The sequence below is a fragment of the Sus scrofa genome, chromosome 1, assembly GCF_054392235.1.
Source record: "Sus scrofa isolate SSC_HxYL_T2T_F1_AM1 chromosome 1, Sscrofa_HxYL_maternal_Yorkshire_Landrace_v2.0, whole genome shotgun sequence".
NCBI classification, from domain to species: Eukaryota; Metazoa; Chordata; class Mammalia; order Artiodactyla; family Suidae; genus Sus; species Sus scrofa.
Genome location: NC_139383.1, coordinates 176,510,077 through 176,533,041, shown reverse-complemented (window position 1 = coordinate 176,533,041; position 22,965 = coordinate 176,510,077). Strand labels below are relative to the sequence as shown.

The following is a 22,965-nucleotide window of genomic DNA, read 5'->3' as shown; positions in this document are numbered from 1 at the left end:
AGATAAACAAAGAAAAAAAAATTTTTTTTTTAATTTATGTGAAAAAGAAAAGGAGGAAAGAATGAGAAGAAATCTAACACAGAGGGGTAGGGGCAATATCCAGAGACAACAGCTGAAAATTTTGAGGACTGATATAAGATTCAGATATAAATTTTTGGATTCAAAAATCACAAAGAGCTCCACGTTGAATAAGTATAATGAATCTGATACCTAGGCAAATTGTAGGAAAACTGCAGAATACAAGGAACAGAGATGTTAAAAGCAACCAGATGTGAAAAGCAATTGCTCACAAACGGCAGTGACTGGGCGGCCAGCAGATGCTCACCAGCAAGCATAGAAGCCAGTGGACAACAGACTACCATCAAGGCCCTGGGAAAAACTGTCAACCTAAATTTCTTTTTTGGTGGGGGAGGGGCCCTGCCCCGTGGAGATTCCTGGGCCAGGGGTCAAAACTGCACCACAGTAGTGAGCTAAGCCACTGCAGTGATCATGTCCACCGTGTCACAAGGGAACTCCAACCTGAACTTCTAAACCTTATTTATTTATTTATTTATTTATTTATTGTCTTTTTGTCTTTTTAGGGCAGCACTCGCAGCATGTGGAGGCTCCCAGGCTAGGGGGTCCAATCAGAACTGTAGCTGGCAGCCTACACCTCATGGCAACACCAGATCCTTAACCCACTGAGCAAGGCCAAGGATTGAACGCGCATCCTCATGGATACTAGTCGTGTTCGTTAACACGGGAACTCCTAAATTGGGTTGGGAACTCCTAAACCCAATTTAATTAACTATCAAGAGTTGGGGCAAAGTGAAGACAATCCTAGAACAGAAACTCAGTTTTACCCTTGCTGACAGAACTTTTTTTTCGGGGGTGGGGCTGCGCCTGTGGCATATGGAAGTTCCTGGGCCAGGGAGTGAATCAGAGCAGCAGCTGCAACCTATGCACGGCTGCAGCAACACTGTATCCTTAACCTACTGAGCCAGGCTGGGGATGGAACTGGAGCCTCCTCAGTGACCTGAGCTGCTGCAGTTGGATCCTTAACCCATTGTGCCATAGCAGGAACTCCTCACTGACAGAATTCTTAATGTACTTTCTAAAGGATTAGAAACCTCAGCAAGAGGAAGTAGGATGCAACAAGAGTGAGGAACACATAACTGGTAAACATGGAAAAGTCTCAACACACACTGATTACATAAAATGAAAAGAGTAATGATTAATCATTAAGATCTAAAATTAGATGACAATGAAATCCTGGGCTGTGATGACATGAAAGAGGACTGGACTGATCAGAAACTCCTAGGGTCCTTGGAGTTCCTGTCCTGGTATAGTGGGTTAAGAATCTGACTGCAGTGGCTCAAGTCACTGTTGAGGGGTGGGTTCAATTCCTGGCCTGGCACAGTGGGTTAAAGGATCTGGCATTGCCAAATCTGTGGCATGGGTTGCAGGTGTGGTTCAGATTTGATCCCTGGCCCAAGAACTTTCATACACCGCAGATGCGGCCATAAAACAAACAAGCAAACAAACAACCTCTTAGGGTCCTTAAGGGGGGAGAGGTTGTGGAAGAGGCTGCTAGCTCAATATCCATCCCCCCTTCCTCCTTAGTGATATAAATCCTGATTTTTCTTTCTTTTTTTTTTTTGCTTTTGCTTTTTTAGGGCCACACTTGTGGCATATGGAGGTTCCCAGGCTAGGGGTCCAATCAGAGCTACAGTTACCAGCCTACACCACAGCCACAGCAACATCAGATTTGAGCCGCATCTGCGACCTACACCACAGCTCATGGCAACGCCAGATCTTTAACCCACTGAGCAAGGCCAGGGATCAAACCCGCAACCTCATGGTTCCTAGTTGGATTTGCTTCTGCTGTGCCATGACAGGGAACACCCGAATCCTGATTTTAATAAGAAGCAATATCACCCAGCAGGGTAGCTGCATGTCCAGCCTCTCTTGCAGCTAATTTTGGTCAATTCCATGTGTGCCAACCTTCAAAGGGGTGTTTCTACTGCTTTTCCTTATTTCTGTTGGCTGGAGCTCAAATGCCCCTTGGCTGGAAAGATGGAAGAAGCTGCCAACTCATCTGGGCACCCTAATTCCTGCCTTCCTTTATATGTGTGGGGAATACCCTGCTGTCTTACTTGAGCTGCTGTCTGTTTTAATCATATGCAGCTAAAGCCAATTCTACCTGGTATAAAGGTGAGAGATTGACTCTAAGGCTGAGTATTGTCTGGAAGGGGGTTATATTTGGTGATTAACCTTAGGCTTTGCTAAATTAAGTTAGAAACTTAAGGATGTGCAATGGCACTAAACATAGGATATAATTTCTAAACCAATGGCAAGAATAAAAGGGAAGAAAAAATTAATCCAACAGGGTGAAGAAAGAGTCAAAATGTACTGTAGAGGCATTCCTGTTGTGGCGGAGCAGAAATGAATCCAACCAGGAACAATGAGGTTGCAGGTTTGATCCCTGGCCTCGCTCAGTGAGTTAAGGATCTGGCACTGCTGTGAGCTGTGGTGTAGGTCGCAGACATGGCTCAGATCTAGTATTGTGGCTGTAGGTTCGATCTGACCCCTAGCCGGGAACCTCCATATGCCGCGAGTGCATCCCTAAAGAGACAAAAGGCAAAACAAAAAGTATTGTAGAGAAAAAGTGCAAAATAGGACAGACAGTATAGTAGAAAAGAAATTCAAGTATCTTAGTAAGCAATAAATACAAATGATTAAACTAATCAATTAAAAGTCTTAGATAAAATTAAAAACATCAATAGCAAAATGTAGAGATTCATTCAAAACAAAAGAATATAGAAATGATGAAAACAAAGGGGACAGGAAAACATAGCAGACAGATACTAACCAAAAGAAGATAGCATAGCTATATTAATATTAGACAAAAATAAAAATTTAAAACAAAATATATTAGAGTCATTACATAAAGATAAAAAATTTTTTAATGAAGATATAACATTTTGACATAGGCACTCACCATCACTGCCTTAAAGCATATACTGAGAAAATTGCCAGGAGAAACAAAGCCACACTAATAGTGGGAGATTTTTAACACAGTTCTCTCAATAATTGACAGATAAAGCATGTAGAAAAAATTAGTAAGGCCACAAAATATTTAACTAACGCAATTAACAAGTCTGACCCTAAGGATGTAAATAGGACATTGCATTCAACAATTAGAGAGTCACATTCCTTTCAAGCAAAGAGAGAAAACTGAAAAAAATTCAACAGTATATTATGGATTTCTCAAACAATAACAAAGATCTGATGTTATCCTAACCATATTCTCTGACCATGGTGCATGAAAATTAGACAACAATCACAGGATGATGAAACACCTCTAACTACTTGCAAAGAAAAAATACTTCTAGAGAATCCATGGGTCAAAAAAGAAATCCTAATGGAAGTTGGAAATTACTTAGAATTGAGTGACAATGAAAACACTACATATAAATATTTGTGGGATGCAGCTAAAGTAATACTTAAAATGCAATATATAGCTTTATATGGATAAATTAAGAAAAACAGATTGGAAATTTATGAGCTAAGTGTCCAATTCAATACATTATAAATAGAGCAAAAAGTAAATCCAAAGCAAACATAAAAGAGCAAATAATAATGAACACAAAGGAATTAGAATGATATCAAAGAAATAAACCAATAAAATATGGGTTCTTTAAAAAGATCAGTAGACTACCCACTGACAAAACTGGTAGAGTGGACACAAGCAAACATCATTAGGAATGAAAAAAAGGATATATAACCACAAATCTAGCAAAAATTTAAAATAATGGGCACACCACATGAATGAGGCCAACATAGTTGAAAATGCAGAAAAATGACTCATCAGCAGAGAGGGAAAGAGAAAGGGAGAGGGAGGAAGAGAGAGAGAGGGGAGAGAGAAAGAGAGAAAGAGAGGGGAGAGAGATGGATGGTGGAAGCAGTGGGAAGGGTGATAATGGTGGTGACAGGGAGGTGCCAACGAGCACTGAGAAATAATCACCCTGGCAGAGAAGTCATGGGTTTTAAACCCTCTTATTACACTTTTAACTTTTCAAGACACTTCATATTCATTGTCTCATCTTATTTTACAAGTATCCAATTAAGTAAAGGCTGCTACCTTTTAAAAATCCATCATAGTAACAGTTTCTCTAGGATCTTCAGGGGAAACAACAATTCACACACATACTGAAGCTAAAGTGCACATTTTTTGATGCTATCAAATCAACAAAAAAACACAGAGGATGGCTTTACAGGCGAATTCTAGTAAACACTTAGAGAAGAGCTAACACCTAGCCTTCTGAAAATTTTCCAAAAAGTTGCAGAGGAAGGAACACTCCCAAACTCATTCTATGAGGCCACCGTCACCCTGATACCAAAACCAGATAAAGATACCACAAAAAAAAAAAAAAAAAAAAGAAAAGAAAAAAGAAAATTGGGAGTTCCCGTCATGGCTCAGTGGTTAACATATCCAACCAGAACCATGAGGTTGCGGGTTCGATCCCTGGCCTTGCTCAGTGGGTTAAGGATCCAGCGTTGCCATGAGCTGGTGTAGGTTGCAGACGCGGCTCAGATCCCAAGTTGCTGTGGCTCTGGCGTAGGCCAGTGGCTGCAACTCCGATTAGATCCCTAGCCTGGGAACCTCCATATGCCATGGGAGCGGCCCAAGAAATGGCAAAAAGACCAAATAAAATAAAATAAAATAAAACAAAATAATTTTGTATATCTATTTTAAAAAAAAAGAAAATTGTAGGCCAATTTCATTGATGAACATCGATGCAAAAATCCTCAACAAAGTACTAGCAAACCGATTCCAACAATACATTAAAAGGACTGTACAGCATGATCAAGTGGGATTTATCCCAGGGATGCAAGGATTCTTCAATATCCACAAATCCATCAGTGTGATACACCACATTAACAAACGGAAGAATAAAAACCATACGATCCTCTCAATAGACGCAGAAAAAGCCTTTGATAAAATCCAACACCCATCTCTGATAAAAACCCTTCAGAAAGTGGGCATAGAGGGAACATATCTCAACATAATAAAGGCCACATATGACAATCCCAGAGCTAGCATCATTCTCAATGGTGAAAAGCTGAAAGAATTCCCATGAGATCAGGAATAAGACAAGGATGTCCTCTCTCCCCACTACCAGTCAACATAGTTTTGGAAGTCCTAGCCATGGCAATCAGAGAAGAAAAAGAAATAAAAGGAATCCATATTGAAAAGGAAGAGGTAAAACTATCACTATCTGCAGATGACATGACACTATACCTAGAAAATCCTAAAGATGCTACCAGAAAACTGTTAGAGCTCATCCATGAATTTGGCAAAGTCACAGGATATAAAATTAATACACAGAAATCAACTATATTTCTATATACTACCAAAGAGAAATTAGGGAAAGAATCCCATTTACCATCGCATCCAAAAGAATAAAATACTTAGGAATAAACCTACCTAAAGAGACAAAAGACCTCTACTCTGAAAACTCTAAGACACTGATGAAAGAAATCAGAGATGACACAAACAGATGGAAAGACATACCATGCTCTTGGACTGGAAGAGTCAACATTATCAAAATGACTATACTACCCAAGGCAATCTACAGATTCAATGCAATCCCTGTCAAATCACCAAGGACATTTTTCACAGAACTAGAACAAAATATCTTAGAGTTTGTTTGGAAGCATGAAAGACCCAGAATAGCCAAAGCTATCCTGAGAAAAAAAAAAAAATGGAGTCCGAGTCAGGCTCCCAGACTTCAGACTATACTAGTCATCAAAACTGTATGGTACTCACACAAAGACAGAAATATAGATCAGTGAAACAGGATAGGAAGCCCAGAATTAAACCCACACACCTGTAGTCAACTAATCTATGACAAAGGAGGCAAGAATATACAATGGAGAAAAGACAGCCCCTTCAATAAGTGCTGCTGGGAAAACTGGGCAGCCACACGTGAAAGAATGAAATTAGAACACTTCCTAACACCATACACAAAAATAAACTCAAAATGGATTAAAGACCTAAATACAAGACCAGACACTATAAAACTCTTATTAGAGGAAAACAGGCCAAACACTCTTCGACATAAACCACAGAAATATCTTCTCAAATCTACCTCCTGGAGTAATGATGATAAAAACAAAAACAAACAAATGGGACTTTATTAAAGTTTCTGCACAGCAAAGGAAACCCTAAACAAAACCAAAAGACAACCCACAGAATGGGAGAGAATATTTGCAAATGAAGCAACTGACAAGGGATTAATCTCCAAAATTTATAAACACCTTCTACAGCTCAATACCAAAAAAATAAACAACCCCATCAAAAAATGGGCAGATCTAAACAGACAATTCTCCAAAGAAGACATACAGATGGCCAGAAAACACATGAAAAGATGTTCAACATCACTCATTATTAGAGAAATGCAAATCAAAACCTCTCTGAGGTACCACCTTACACCAGCCAGAATGGCCATCATCAAAAAGTCTACAAACAATAAGTGCTGGAGAGAGTGTGGAGAAAAAGGAACCCTAGTACACTGTTGGTGGGATTGTAAACTGGTGCAACCACTCTGGAAAACAGGGTGGAGATTCCTCGGAAAACTAAAAATAGAACTACCATTTGATCCAGCAATCCCACTCCTGGGCATCTATGTAGAGAAAACCACGACTTGCGAAGACACAGGTACTCCAATGTTCATTGCAGCACTATATACAATAGCCAAAACATGGAAACAACCTAAATGTCCAACCAGAGAGGAGTGGATAAAGAAGATGTGGTACATATACACAATAGAATATTACTCAGCCATTAAAAGGAAAGAAAGAAAGGCATTTGCAGCAACATGGATGGGCCTAAAAATTATCATGCTAAGTGAAGTCAGTCAGACAGTGAGACACCAATATCATATGCTATTACTTACATGTGGAATCAAAAAAAAGGACACCATGAACTTCTTTGCAGAACAGATACTGACTCACAGACTTTGAAAAACTTATGGTGTCTAAAGGAGACAGGTTGGGGGCTGGGGAGATGTGCTGGGGGGTTGGGATGGAAATGCTATAAAATTTGGTTGTGATGATTGTTGTACAACTACAAATGTAATAAAATTCATTGAAACAAAAAAAAGAAAAAAGAAAAACCAAAACATAGAGGAAAAACTGCCAAAGACACCAGATCTCAAACTTTTGCATAAATAACTTTAACTGAGGCATCATCTTTTTTTTTTTTTTTTTAAACACTGTTTCCAGGTATGATGCCCCAATTATCTGAACCTTACTAAATTACGTGGAAAGAGTTACTGTTAGGATGAGTGTGGGTAGCTCAGGGAACTGGCTTGGGCAGGCCCTTTGGAAAATCTAAATAAAAGCATAACAAGTCAAAGCCACTAGGCCTAGTCTATAAAGTACAGGATTAAAAATTACCAATTACTCCAGAGTTTCTGCTATCAGCAACCATTTTCCATTTGAAACTTCCCCTTCCTGGAATTCCTGCTGTGGCACAGTGGAAACGAATCCGAGTAGGAACCATGAGGTTGCGGGTTCCATTCCTGGCCTTGCTCAGTGGGTTAAGGATCCGGCTTTGCCATGAGCTGTGGTGTAGGTTGCAGACACAGCTAGGATCCTGAGTCACCGTGGCTGTGGCGTAGGCCGGCAGCTGCAGCTCCAATTAGACCCCTAGCTTGGGAACCTCCATACGCCATGGGTGGGGCCCTTAAAAAGACAAAAGGCAAAAAAAAAAAAACAAAAACAAAAACAAAAAACCCCTGCCCTTTCCTTTTTTTTTCCCCCCTAAAGGAAATCCACAAAAAGGAAGCAGACCACTTGAAAATTCTGATCATTTTATGTCCCAGCAGGAAAGAGACATCATCGATAGAACCCACTTTTAGCCTTGAGCAGTACTTTCTAAAACAAAACACAAAGAACCTGTGGTACTTAACTATTCTGTTATTGATTTACTGTGGTTTGCAATGTAATGTTGAGGAAAATTAAATGTACAGAAGCCTCAGATGCACGTTCTGTAGTGGTAAGTGGTATGGCCTGTGTTTTGAGGCGCTGTCATTGGTTGTGCTGGAGGTGCACAGGATGAATGGCTAAAGGAGCACACTTTATCTGGTTACAAATATGCTGGCTAGGGCTTTCCCTGCAGAGCCTTATGGAAATCAAAGTCTATTTTCATGTTAAGGAGGCCAAACTTATTTAGTTACAGGGTTGCTTCTTCTGGTAGTTATGTTCCAGTTTACAAGAAGTCTTCAATCAAATCTAACACGAATGTACTGGGAAGCTTCTGTGTATCTGGCTCCAAATCTAGTTTTTAGAGTCTAAGGGCATCCCATGGCACACTCATGGCTTATTTGGCTGCCTCAGAAAAAAATAACAAAATTTCAATAATTTGAAGTCTACCCTAATTATGGGTTCAAGATCAAAGTGGCTATATTGTTTCAAACTTGAGCATTAATACGTAATATTATCAAGCAGTCTATTTCTTACTGGGTCAAATGGCTGTTTTCAAGTCTAGAGGCGCTTTATGGACTACAGGTCACTGTAAATTTGACTCCCCGAACACCAAGAATCTGAAAGTTAAACTAAAATTTGAACACTTTACTTTTAGCTAGTCCCTCAAGCCATTATTCAAGTTTATTTTCTTGTATTTTAGACTAACGCTAACACACTTAGTATCTGGTTTTCCACTCTAAAGCACACACAAAATAAACAGCTAAATAGAAGAGGAAGAGGGGAGGGCTGTTAGAAAGAGGACGGAGGGCAGGGGTACTAAGTGACATCTACTAGCAGCACTACACAATAAAAGCAAAACCAAAAAACCAGACTGGGGTCAACCAGTGCAGGAACAAATGGCCCTCCAAAGGTTAGTGTCAGGAGACACTAGGACAGCAGAACGCAGCAAGTGGACTGTTCACAGTGATGGTCTAAAGACAATTTTCTAAAAAGCCAAATCCTGATACACACAATTCATTTGAGAGGATAGGGAAGTGTATAATACATTTAGACCCCCTACCTGTAATCTTTTTTCGAAGGTTTGGCCCTATAAGGAAGAAGCCTCAGCTATCTGAATAATTTCCCTATCTGGAGTAGCTCACTCAGTGAAGGTGGTGAAGAGAAGGCTTGCTGCCTTCTGAATTTTGGAATGTCAATATCAAGCATGGTGAAAGCTCGCCCTATCCCTGGCCACCTTTCTGCAGAACTGTGTGATGTCATGGGGCAGACAAGCCTTCAGAACCTCTGAATTCAGTAAAGACACATGGGGCCACTTAGAGTCCAAGTTTACCTTGGCTTCCTTTGGAGAGAGTTTGATTCCTTCTAAGATTTATGGTCCAAGTGGAAGGAAAAAAGAAATACCTCACAGAGCAGATTTATAACTTCATCTTGTTTTTATAATAACATTAGGGATGACATCCTATGACAGAATCTTGGAATGACTGCAGAGCAACTTGGAAACTCAGTGGGAAGTTTTATATTTTCGGGTTTGGAGCATTTTGTACTCTCAAAGGTCAGGCGGGAAAGGACCAGGGAAATGAGCCAGGGAGACGGTCAGAGAGTGAGTGTCAGCTGGTTTAATTTTCTGTGTCAACTCTGAAAATTAGATAAACAATGACAAACCAGGGTTTTTAAATGAACTTGTCACTTCTGGTTTTCTTGATACAAGGTAACATTTTTCAAGTCCTGGTAGCCCTAAAGACAGATTTAACCCCTGAGAGGTTTACATAAGTGTTCTAAAGTCCCTGCAAATGAAAACAAAGGTCCCAAACAAGTCCAACCCTATCACCCTTAAAGAAAAAAAAATTATTCTTGAAACTTACTCTTCTCCTACCAATTAAGGGGTCTTTGTTTAGGGCCAAAAGGTCCAGCCTTCTGCCCAGCAACTTCTGATTTTGTCTTTCCATCATCTTGTTGGCTCTTCAGACCAGTTCAACCCTTCAAAATGGTCCCTTGACCTTTCAAGCGCTGTCCTAAGCACTACTGTCCACCTCGAGCAGGTACTGGTTCTCCCTGTGCCAACTCAGGAGCACAGACTCTGTTCCAGGTCTGCTCTATTGCTCTGCTGTTGTGAAGACATGGGACAGAAGAATGGCTCTGGGCTTACAATTCGGCAGCAACATGCTCCCTGGTGGGTAGGGGGGCAGATTAGGGAATCTATTTAATAGCTGCCTTTATTGGTTTTGCTGTAAGGATATTTATTCAGTTTGAGTATGTTGACTTGGAGAGAGGAATACGCGTATTTACAGATACCAGCATCTGAATAGAGTTTTTCATTCCACAAAGTGTTTTCAACGTCATCATCTAATTCAAGTGGCATAATAACCCCATGAAGCAGCAGGATGGCATTACTGGCCTTACCTATTTGTGGACCTGAAAACCATGATTCAGCTAAGGTAGGGTTGGGATTTGAACTGGAGATCAGCTCCAAAGCCTGTGCCTTTTGTTTTAATGTGTTTTTGTTTTGTTTGTTAATATGTTATATTTTGTTACAATATATCCTAACAGCAATATAACAGCTGACAGTGCTGAGCACCTACCTCTTGCCAGATACTAATCTGGGGTTTTCATTTACAGTATTTCACATGCTCTCCAGCCCTGTCAGAAGTAAATGGTAACTTACTTTATAAGCAAAGACACTGGTGCTCCTTACTCCTTGGTGTTAAGGACTGAGTTTCAGGCTGAAGTCTCAACGTTGGACTTAAACCCTGGTTTTCAGACCTCTTGCATCACTCTTTCCTCACACCCCACAACTGGCATAAACAGCCCCACCCCCCAACAAAGCACAAGTGCCATGGTCTACCCTGGATCAAAGTACAGAATAGGTGTTTCAAGGCCCTCCAACCCCAGTCCTTGCCTCGTCCCTAAATTTTGACTTCCTTCATGATGTAGAAAAGTCTCCTTTTTCAGTGTTCTAAGTTTCAAAACTACTTCTGCTGCCAGCTAACTGTTGAGAAGAAAACCGTCTGATTAAACCAGCTCACATGAAGGTATGAATAACTAATAAGGGTGCTGGGACTATGTGCATTTGAAAAGAGGATGTCTGCCCCAGCCCAGCTGCATCTCTGATCTCTTAGATGATCAGAGTTCTCGGGGTGAGGGGCTCTGTCAGCAGAGACAGGTAATTCCTATGTAGCTCCCAGGAGCCTGTGGGTTTCTTGCTCTACAGTGCAGCTTCCCTCACCAGCCCCAGGAACTCTGTCCTCTGTAAAACAAGAAGAACAGCACCAACTTCATGGGAAGGCTATGTGTATGAAATTCCCAGCACAGAAGCCACCCTGGAAACAGCTCTAAAGTCACAACCATTGGTAGCCGAGACTTCACAGTACTTATCATACTGCTTTCCTAAGGAAATTTTTATAACACCTACCATGTGTTCAGCGCGGAATCTGGAAAACACTAGAGCAGCTCTCCTGATTGCTGCACACGGTGTGGGTGGACGAGCAGAGGAGAGTCAGGGACCTTGCTCTCCACGTTTAAAGACCCCCTCACCGAGCGACCCCTCCTCTGGGCCTCAGGCCTAAAAACCGAACTCACTCCCCATTTGAAACAGGAATGAGCAGACTTCCCTGAGTTCAGAATCCCGTGTAACTAAAACACAAATAGAAAAAAAGGAAACCCAACTGTTGCACTCGTGCACAGCTTATAGACAAGACGGCAGTGCCCTCAGACAGCATTTCAAATACAGTTTATTAGTGTGTGATATGAAAAGGGTATTTTTATTGCATGATATAATGCAATGGGACCTTGGGCGCTCTGTGGAAAGACCTCACACTCAGAAGTGTAATGAACCCGTAGTCCCCAAAACATTATACTGTACATTAACCTATCATTAATGGCACATTAGGGCTAGGGGCATTGCACGCTTGCTGGTCAGGGCTCCATCAGGACAGTGTTGAGAAAACCACACAGTCTTCCCAGGCTCAAAACAAATAGAGAAAATAAATATTCCTGATGTCTACAGGCAGCTTTAACAGAAGTCCAATCCCAGCTCTGCCTTGTAATTTCCAAGCTTGCTTTTTTCGGAGAGGAAATACACAACTGAACAAAAGAAGAAAATGAGCCCCTGGCACTTTACCAGCAGCTATTGGCCTTGCAACCTCAGTGTTGGTTTGGCAAGGTCAGGAGCAGACGCGCACCTCTGGTGGTGGTGAAAAAGTTGCCTGAAGGACATTCGGGCCTGGGCCACAGCCTGCAGAGGTAGAAGGGGTTTTGGAGATTGTGTGTTTACCTCTGTTACTCTCTAGATGGGGAAATCTAGGTTAAAAAAGATGAAGGAAGAGACAACTTATCCACAGAAAAATGTATGTGAAAAAAATACAAATGGCCAATAAACATATTAAAAAATCCTGTTCTTACCCATCTACTTTCTTTTTTTTTTTTTTTTTTTCCCTATGGCCCCATCTGCCACATATGGCTTTCCAGGCTAGGGGTTGAATTGGAGCTGTAGCTGCTGGCCTACGCCACAACCATGGCAACACTGGATCTGAGTCCCATCCACAACCTACACAGCAGCTTTGCAGCAACACTGGATCCTTAACTCACAGCCAGGGATTGAACTCGTATCCTCATGAACACCATGGCAGGTTGTTAACCCTGAGTCACAAGGGAAATACCACCCATCTACTTTCCATAATGAAAGAGAGTATCTGTAAAATAGAGAAAATCTTTCCAGACTCTGATGCAGCCTGCCTTCCTGGGGACCGCTTGCTCACCTGAGTAAGACAAATGGCTGCTGACTTTGACTGAAGTCAAATCAAATTTCTGGAAATATCTAGTCTCCACATCACAAAAAGGGAGGGGGCCCCAGGCTACACACACTGTTCAAGTAAACAATGTGTGGCAACTGGGGCCAAAACACACGAAGGGAAGTAGTTCCTTAATTAAACAGGAATCAACTTCAAAGGAAACTGAGCTGCTATTCCATGGAGAGATAGTGGTCTCAGACCAGTAGAAGCCCAGGTTGAGAGTGGGGGCCAGGAAGGAAGGGCCACCCCACACCTTAGGACTGTCTGTGACAAGTCTCTCTTGCCATTGCTGCAGGAAGTTTGCTCTGTTTTCTCATCCCTCCATTCCTCCTAATAAAAGAATTTTTTTATTTCTGGAGAACAGACTTTGCAGCAACATTTGAAAATGCTAGATTTTATTTGTCCTAGGGTCTGCCAACACACACTGTAATTAAAATGTTGATTAGTAAACAGTTTAAATATATGACAGACAATGCAGTTAAAGCCTACAGTTAGGTCAATATGTGATTTAGATTTGCCATTTAAAAAATCTCATTTAAATTTTGCATACATTAATCACTACCATACTTCAAGGTTCTGATATCCACCTGACTACAATATTAAAATAAAACTTGCTGCCCCAGGGAAATCCTACTTATTCTTAATTGTTTCGAGGCTTTGATGGGCTTTTAATCTAAGATTAATTTATGCAATTTTAAATAACTCTTCTTATGATTAATAAGCTTGAAAATTAAAAGGAGTCTAAAGCAATTATAATGAGCATTTGGTCATAACCTCATTAGAAGAAGGAGTGAAGGATACAGCTCTGGAATTCTTACAAGACTACAATTTAAGGTTACTTTTAGAGAAGTCAAACATAGTTCCTGAAATTGCAAAGGCAGGTTACCAAAGGTCAGTGTTAAAATGACGGCTAGCTAGATTAGCATACTAATGATTTTCCCTGATAGTGACAGAAAGGACACTGAAAAGAAGATGCAGAAAGAGAGACAAATGACATGCTGCCCAGAAGCTACAGGCTCTGAACTTAGTTTCCTATTCTTTTGGCTGAAGACCTTCATGGAATTTCAGAGAGGGCCAGGGGTTAGAACATCTCTACTCATAAATCAGTTCCATCCAGAGAGCCTGGCCCACATGGAGCCCAGCAGAGATCAGGCCTGTGTGTCCTGGTTGCCTGTTGTGATGGGGCCACTGCCCTGCTTAAGAACTAATAGCAAAGCAACCCTCATGGCTCAGAGGTAATGAATCTGACTAGTATCCATGAGGGCTCGGGTTCGATCTCTGGCCTTGCTCAATGGGTTAAGGATCTGGTTTTGCCGTGAGCTGTGGTGTAGGTAGCAGACACACAGCTCAGATCTGATGTTGCTGGTACTGTGGTGTAGGCTGGCAGGTATAGCTCTGATTCGACCCCTAGCCTGGGAACCTCCATATGCCACAGGTGTGGCCCTTAAAAAAAAAAAAAAAGAAAAAAAGACCATGGCAGTTTCTTGCAGCCACGCTCCTCTGCTGTGTGCAAAGCCCTTCCAGGCTGGGCCCTCCCTGCCCAGCTCACCACCGTCCCTTTGTTTCAGGGGTCTTCTCTGGTTTGGCCAGGGTGGGTGGCTCACTGTACCATTTCCTCTGGTCTTGGCTTGTGTTAAGCTCAGCTCCTTCCTGAAACACTTTCCTTCTTGTATTAGTAGTGATGATGATAATAATGGTTATCATTTATTGAGCACTTATTTTACGTAAGATACTATGGTAAGCATGTAACATACTTTCATCTCGCTTAAATTCCCTACTTTGTGAGACCTCTCTGAAGCTGAGAGGTTCAATAACATGTTTGAAATCAAGAGCTAGTAAGAGGGCTGGGTGGCAGGGCACAGGAGGAGCTGGCTCTCTGCGGAGCCACCACTTTCTAATTCCCATATTCAGGTCAATCTTACGGGTCTGGCTGAAGCTGAGATGCCTCCTCTGACCACTGAGCCCCTCAGCCACCCACCCTGCCCTGAGCTCACACCATGTAAGTCAGCAGCACACAGCCCATCCTGCCTTTTCTAAATGTCTCCTATGGGTGTGTCCAGTCTGCTCCTTGAAGATCTGGATGTTTCTCACTTTCCTTTTGAACCCATCACAGCACCTCATAGATGAAGACAGCAAATATTTGTTGATTAACTGACCATTTCATAGTAACTGCTTCCAACAAGATGCTCATTACATTTTACTGATAATTGAGGGCAGACACAAGAAGTTAAGGCTTTCTAATGACTGGGGAGGAATAACCCATAGAGGTCTGCCCACCCCTAAGAAACTACCAATTCATAGACACTAGCTACAAATGTCCAACATTATGTATATTGTCACATTTAACTCTACTAAACATATTTGTCTTTCAAGAAGGTACCAGAAAGACATGTCCAGAAACATTAGATGAGATAAATCATGACTCAAAGAGGCTGAATAACTTAGTGCCCCACATGTCTAGCACTTTACAGTTTACAAACATGCTTTCACAAACTATTTCAATAGGAAAAAAATCTACCCTTTAAAATTAGTGTCACTACCCCACTTTATTTTATGTCTTTTTTGTCTTTTAGGGCTGCATGTGCAGCATATGGAGGTTCCCAGGCTAGGGGTCCAATCAGAACTGTAGCCACTGGCCTATACCACAGACACAGCAATCTGAGTCGTGTCTGTGACCTACACCACAGCTCTCGGCAATGCTGAATCAACCCAGTGAGTGAGGCCAGGGATCAAACCCTCATCCTCATGGATGCTAGTTGGGTTCGTTAACCGCTGAGCCACGATGGGGACTCCAACTACCCCTATTTTACAGATGAAGAAGCTGAGGCTCAGTTCAGATAAGCTAAGTAACTGCTGGTTACTCAGTAGAGGTAATCAGGTACCCAGATCAATGCTCTTTCCAATTTACCAAGTCGCTTCTTGTCTCATGTTCTTCACGGAACAGATCCAGAGCCCAGCTTCCGCCTCTGCAGACTGCACAAACAGAGGAGAGTACACACTGCCAGTTGTCCGCCAAACCCCTTTCCATCTTTCCAGTTCTACGACCGCGATTCCAGAAACGAGTGAGGTCGTGGCTCCCTGCCTGTGCTGGCCTGGACGTCTGGGGGCCACCTTAGTCTCCCTTCTGTCTTCCTGATGGACCTTGATCTCTGGCTCTCTATTCTGTGTGACCTGGCTACTTTGTTCACATCTCTTAAGGCACTCAGCAGTTTGGATTCTAAAACATCAGTTCTTTCTACCTCACCTTAGTTGTATTGAGATATTACTGACATATAGCACTGTGTAAGTTTTAGGTGTACATCATGATTTGTCTTACATATATTGTGAAATGATTACCACAATAAATTCAGTTAACATTCATCATCTTATGTAGAAACGAAAGAAAAGGGTTTTCCTTGTGATGAGAACTCTTAGGATTTACTCTCTTAGCTTTTGAATATACCATATATAGCAGCATTAACTATAGCCACCATGTTGCGCTTTATATCCCTAATACTTATTTATCTTATAACTGGAAGTTTGTGCATTTTGACTACCTTTATTCAAGTTCCCCTTTCTCTACCTCTAGTAACCACAAATCTATGATTTTTTTTTTTTTTTTTGACCATGTCTGGGGCATGTGGAAGTTCCTGGGCCAGGGATCGAACCTATGCCACAGCAGCCACCCACGCCACTGCAGTGACAATGCCTGGATCCTTAACCTGCTGTGCCACAAAGGAACTCCTTTATGATTTTTCTTAAGACTCTGCATATAAATGAGATCATACAGTATTTGGCTTTTTCTGACTTCGCTCTGCATAATGCCCTAAAGGTTCATCCATGTTGTTGTCGATGGCAGGATTACCATTTTTTTTTGGGGGGGGGTGCTGGATAATATTCCACTGTGTGTGTGCATATGTGTATCTGTCTCACAACTTCTTTTTTTTTTCCTTTTTCTTTTTGCTTTTTAGGGCCTCACTCACGCCACGTGGAAGTTCCTAGCTAGGGGTCGAATCAGAGCTACAGCCTCGTGGATCCTAGTCCGGTTCGTTAACGGCTGAGCCATGACGGGAGCTCCCTGTCTCACAACTTCTTCATTCATCTGTTGATGGACACTTAGGCTGTTTTCATGTGTTGGCTATTATAAGTAATGCTGCTATGAACATGGGAGTACTGACACTCTTTATATATAGTTTTTGTTTCCTTCAGACGTAGTCCCAGAAGTGGAAATGCTCCATCATATGGTAGATCTATTTTCAATTTTGTGAGGAACTTTCGTATTGTTTTTCACAGTGGCCTTGCCAGCTTGCAATCCCACCAACAGTACACAATGGTTCCCTTTTCTCCACATCCTCACCAACACTCAATGTCTCTTACTTTTTTGATAACAGCCATTCTGGCAGGCATGAGGTGATATGTCACTGCAGTTTTGTTTACATTTCCCTCAAATAGTTAGTTATGCACCTGTTGGTCATTCATATATCTTCTTTGGAAAAGCATTTATTCAGGTCCTTTGCCCATTTTTTTTTATTTTTTATTTTTTTTTGTCTTTTTTGTCTTTTGTTCTTGTTGTTGTTGCTATTTCTTGGGCCACTCCCGCGGCATATGGAGGTTCCCAGGCTAGGGGTTGAATCGGAGCTGTAGCCACCGGCCTACGCCAGAGCCACAGCAATGCGGGATCCGAGCCGCGTCTGCAACCTACACCACAGCTCACGGCAACGCCGGATCCTTAACCCACTGAGCAAGGGCAGGGACTGAACCCGCAACCTCATGGTTCCTAGTCGGATTCGTTAACCACTGCGCCACGACGGGAACTCCCCCCCCTGCCCATTTTTAAATTGGTTTGTTTGTTTTTCTTACTATTGAGCGGTAAGAGTTCTTTATATATTTTGGATATTAATCCCTTATCAGATTTATGGTTTGCAAATTTTTTTTCCCATTCTAAAGACTGTCTTCTATTTAGTTCTTTTTGATCATCTACTCCAGAGAGATTACCAAATAGGTACTTTGTGCCTTGTATCAAGCCAGCTGCAGGGGATGCAATGGTTATCTAAAAGCCTCACTTCCTCACCAGACTGTATGCTCCTGGAGGGCAAGATCAATGTCTCACTGCCCTCTGTACTCTCTATAGCTGTGCAACTTAAGTAATTGGTCTGGAAACTGCTTCTACTAGTTTGCATGAAGATAAGGGGCTCTGCCACAAAGTAAATCAGCACACAGCTGCATCAAGGAGAAAGTTTTGCCACAAAAAAACTGTCAGGTGAGAAGTGCATTAATACAGGAACGTGCTGAAAAGGAGGATGGCTTAAACAGGAAGTCATCAACCCTGCTGATGCAGGCAGGCCTGAGAGTTTCATAGAGACTGTGCCCATGGGTCCTGGAGGCTGAGTAGGAGTTCACCATGTGGACGTGAGGAAAGGGTATTCTTGGCAGAAGAAACAACACAAACAAGGACATGATCCCATGAGGATGCTTCACCTGGTTGGGACTGTGAGGATATTAGGGGGCAGGCTGCATGCACAGGTGTGAACGTATTACTGAAGACATGGGAATCCAGCCCATGAGATCATTCTGTATTGTGAAGTGGAAATACTCCTTCCAGTTTATGGTAGTGCTGTAAAGCACTGGCATCTTTGATCATCATATGATGGATACAACAGGCCTTAATAAATATTTTCTGGATGGACGGACATATAACAACAGTGCCATGAGGTGGAGGGACAGGTGAAGGTGGGCAGTAGCAGTTGAGGGAGGGCCTCAGATGAGTCTAACAGTCTATTCTGTGCTTGGCTGTTATACACCCTCATCTTCCTTGCCAGACTGTAAGTTGGCTGAAGGAAGGACTCAGGCTGACAAACTGCTTCCTTGGCAGCAGGCAGGATTCTCTGCTCAGAGCAGTCAGTCAACAAAGAAAAACAGTGAGTGTGTACTAACATGCACAGGTGGGGCGTTCTTTCCCTATATCACAACAACAGAAAAGGCTGCTGAACTACAAATCTGCACCAGACGTGCAGTGGGTTACAATTCAGCCAGCCCCCTCAAAGCTATCCTTATGCCTTCCTTTGGTACTTAACCCACTTTCCAGGTGATGCACGCTGCTGCCTGCACTGGAAAGCTGGAAAGGGGGCCATTTCCGAAGGCAGGAAGCCCATCTACCCAGCCAAAGTCTGCTGACCTCCTCGACGGGAGAAGAAAAAGCTCGTTTTGGAGAAAGAACTTTCCAGCCCTGAAGTGGTGCCTCAGGCCCTGCAAACGCCAGCATTCCGGGGTTACCGGTTTGCCTTCCCAAGAGTTATTAGAGTGAGAGTATTCCAGAGGCAAGCCTGTGGCTTAAAAAAAAAAAAATCATGTTTAATTTAAAAATTAGAAACTGGAGCAGGCTGTGAGCACAGGGGTTGATTGAAACAAAATTTAAATTCCTGTCAAGCCCATTTAAACACGGGGGCCCTTCATAGACAATTAGCTGCTCCCTGTGAATGCTGAATAAACTCAGGCCTGGTCACTGCGAGAAGAGAGGCGCCTACTGTGAGGCGCTGAAAAAAAAATTAACTAAAATCAGGCTGTATGAAATATTCAGCCTTCCAGTATATCACAGGGGTTTGAAAGTGTAAACAAGACAAAAATCGATTCCTTGGTGCCCTCAAATCAATCCCCCAAAATGGTTAGGGCATCTGTTTCTGCTAAATTTTGTTTACATCGGCAGATTTGCCTTAATTGCAGTTGTTTATCTCTCATTGTCCCTGGGGCCCTAATCTCCCGATTACTAATACTTAACACTCATTTCACATCTAAAGCTACTTCTAATCCTCAACAGGTTTTGGGGGCTCTTAAAATTATTGAAACCGCAGAGGCAGGAGACACAGCCTCTTTGTGAAAGGAACATTTTCTTATCTACTACCAGCTGGGCCCAATCATCACCAGGGATGGCTACAACAAAGGTGCTAAAAGGCTCTTCCACAATGACTGCTGCTCCACTGGGGATTCAGAGGATAAAAAAGAGCTTTGATGGAAAAATCTGAACAAGGGGCTAAAGCAGTCCAGCCAAATAAAGTTACTGTCATAATCAAATGCTGTCAATCACCATGAAAATCCAATTAAAAATGTCTCAGCACAGCCCTCTTAAGTGGAAAAATGTACCCTATTTATACAAATTTTTGTCAACACCACACCAATCCCACAATTAGAAAGTCCTGCTATTAATTGAATCCCCCTCCCCCCCAGTTTAAAAAGACATGCAGGCCATTCAGAAGCCTTCTGAGGGAGCTGAGACACACATAGGCTATTGGTATACAATTAAGAGTTAATCGGGTTACATTTGAAAATTCCATTTTTATTTGTGTCAAGGGAACCTTTGCACGAATAAACCAATGGCACCTACTCTCCTACTTCAGAATCAGTGACCATTTATATTAAGAGAACAGAGAAACGGTAAACCAGGATACTGGAAAGAAACTAGTCCACACTCTAGCAAATGTCTCTCGGTAGACCACGGTCTGATGTTTAATTCTAATCTTGAAAATTAAATAGAGGACAGAAGGCCCAAATGTCTCCACTGCTTTTCTGCAGTCTCTAAATGGCCAAGAGAACCTCAAATTATCTGCAGGCCGATTTGGTCCCCCAAATAACTGTGCATCTACAAAAGGCCTCAGTGAAACAAGACTCACGGTCCCCAAAGGTCTCTCTCAAAACTGCTACAAATTAAAAAGCAAACAACCCATTAAACAAATCCAGCTGGTTACAACTGTAAATAGGAGGCTTCTAATATTTTTTCAGCTCTTGAAATTCCTGGTTAGACTCATTAATTATTGATAAGAACTGCATCTATTTATTGGAGTGTACTCACAGGAAAACAAGTTTGCTCCTTTCAACAGCAATTCCCAAATCACAGAGATGGGGCTTCAAGATCCTTTTATATTTCCCCTACGAATGGCTAAATGTCTCTGAATTTTTCAACCTAATCCATTATCCCTGAGAGGGGGGTGGGGTGGCCCTCATCTGATATGCTGATAGATAAAGACCTTGGGGTCCCCTGCCATCAATCTCCCAGGCAAAGATGGTGCTGGCCAGGTGGTCTCCTCTAAGTCTTGACTCTCTAATGACCTCTTGATTTGGAATTAACTGTCAAAGGTGAATTCTCAAGTGGTCCCAACACATGCCAAAGATTACAGGTGCTGTTGAGCAGCCTGCTTCACATTTCTTGCTCTTCCAGGGGGATGGCCGCACCCTGATGCCTGTTCTGATTGGTCACGCTGTACTGGTTGCTAAATGCTTCAAATAATATCCCTGCAAACACTGCAACATCCTAGAAGTTCAATTATTTTGGCGCCAAGTTATTTTACTCACATGACCTCTCAGAGCAGAAAGTCAAACAAAAAGCTCTGATCAGACCATGTATTTCTAGCAGTCATCCTAACTTATTATCACAGAGCCCAGGGATAGCTTGCTCTTGGGTCAGTCTCTGAAACTTTACTCTGAGTTGCTGAAGAACAAAGGTCTTGTTTGTTTTCATGTCAAGTGAATTGTTTCACTGAAATGAATTAGAGCGAATGGCACATGCAAAGAATAATCAACAGTAATTTCTCTTTTCTTAATTAGAACAGAGAAGTCACCCGAACGACAATAGCATAGGACCATGCTAGGTACTGAATTAAAGATCACGCTCCTCCTTCAAGGAATTTACAATCTAGTTGGAGGAAAAAGCTATCAAACCAGTGGGTTTCACCTGTGGCTGCTCCTTATAATCACTTGGAGAGCTTTACTTATTTATTTTTGCTTTTTAGGGCTGCATTCACGGCATAAGGAGACTCCCAGGCTAGGGGTTGAATCGGAGCTGCAGCTGCTGGTCTACACCACAGCCACAGCAACGCAGGATCTGAGCTGTGTCTGCAACCTGCACCACAGCTCACGGCCACACCAGATCCTTAACCTACTGAGTGGGGCCAGGGATCGAACCAGAAACCTCATGGCTCTCAGTCGGATTCATTTCCCTTGTGTCACGACAGGAACTCCACTTGGAGAGCTTTATAACAAAACAAATGGGAACCTTCTCCCTGGCCCATATGCTAGAGGGTCTCTGTTCTGGGTTGGGATCCAGACATTTTTCTTTTTAAATACTACTCAGATGATTCTGAAGAGCTGCCAGGATTAGGAACCACTAATCATCCAGGATACCACATGGATGAACTTATGAATCTACAATGAATACATCATTTATGTTAATTAAGCAGTGTTTCAAGTTAGAGCCAATAAATTGTGGCAGGTTTCTGAGAAGGGAGCAAGCACTGTAAAGGGGAGGAGTGGGAAAAGCTGCAGGGAAAAGGAGGGACGCCTCCAAGGACAGCGAAGAGGACGGCATTCTAGGGTGAGGCTACCACCCAAGGAACAGAAGCTCCTTGTGAGTTAAGAAGCATCAAATGAGGAGTGAATGTACAACATACTCTAAAGACCCAGCTTAGTCCCTGTGAATATGGCAGAACACTGAAAAGTGGCCCCACTTATCCACTTTTCTGCATCCAAGGTAACCAAACTATTCCTGGGGTCAAGGCTATGCAGCCTCACTGTGCCTTGAAACATGACACGGGGAAGATGACAGTCCAGCAAAACAAGAAAAGAGGCCTTGTAGGCAGGAGTTCAAAAAATTGCAATCTTAAACAGGCAAATCATCACCATATTAAGAGATGTGACTTGACTGATGGAGGAAAAAAGTTATCCTTAACTGGGAAATTAAAACTGTCAGATTACCATGATCAAGGAATGACAGATTTTATCTATCTGTATCTCTCTTGCTATGTGCACGTACATAAATAGACACCCACACATATACACACATACGTTTGTCTGCTGAAGTCTCGTGAAAAGATTAAGCGGTTATGTCTATGGAAAAACAAAGCTTGTTTTCTGGGGTTATAATCTCTCTGTTCTTGCTGAAGTGCTAACGTGTCATCAAAAATTCAAATTAAAGCTGTCTGATTTAGTGTGATCTCAAGCATCCAGACAGTGATTCTGCTGTTGTAATTATGTGCAATTAAAAGCTAAAATCAACTTCTTACTAGTAGATTCCTATTTATAAGCACACCAAACATCATTTTAATGGTCTTTAGAATTTGGAAATAATAAAAAAATCATTAGGTGGTTGTTGATTGGACCCTATGTGGAGCCTCTAGACTTCTGTGGTATCTTTTGTGCTTGAGGGAAATATTTAGTTGAAGTTACAATTGTCGCCAGG

At 42.1% G+C, this 22,965-nt stretch overlaps 1 protein-coding gene across 17 annotated transcripts in view; it reads right to left on the bottom strand.

Annotated features, from left to right (window-relative positions):
* Positions 1 to 22,965, bottom strand: part of MAP2K5 (mitogen-activated protein kinase kinase 5) — a 275,073-nt gene that overhangs the window by 10,686 nt on the left and 241,422 nt on the right. For 8 of the 17 annotated variants that reach the window (XM_084978867.1, XM_084978876.1, XM_021100434.2 and 5 more), the window contains one exon: positions 15,670 to 15,734. The exons of 8 other annotated variants lie outside the window; for them this stretch is intronic. In XM_084978867.1, coding sequence (XP_084834993.1) covers positions 15,670 to 15,734 — 65 coding nt within the window. Of the gene's footprint in view, positions 1 to 12,380; positions 14,082 to 15,456; positions 15,735 to 22,965 lie in introns of those variants that run through there. One more of the 17 variants, XR_014817174.1, reaches the window with a different exon arrangement.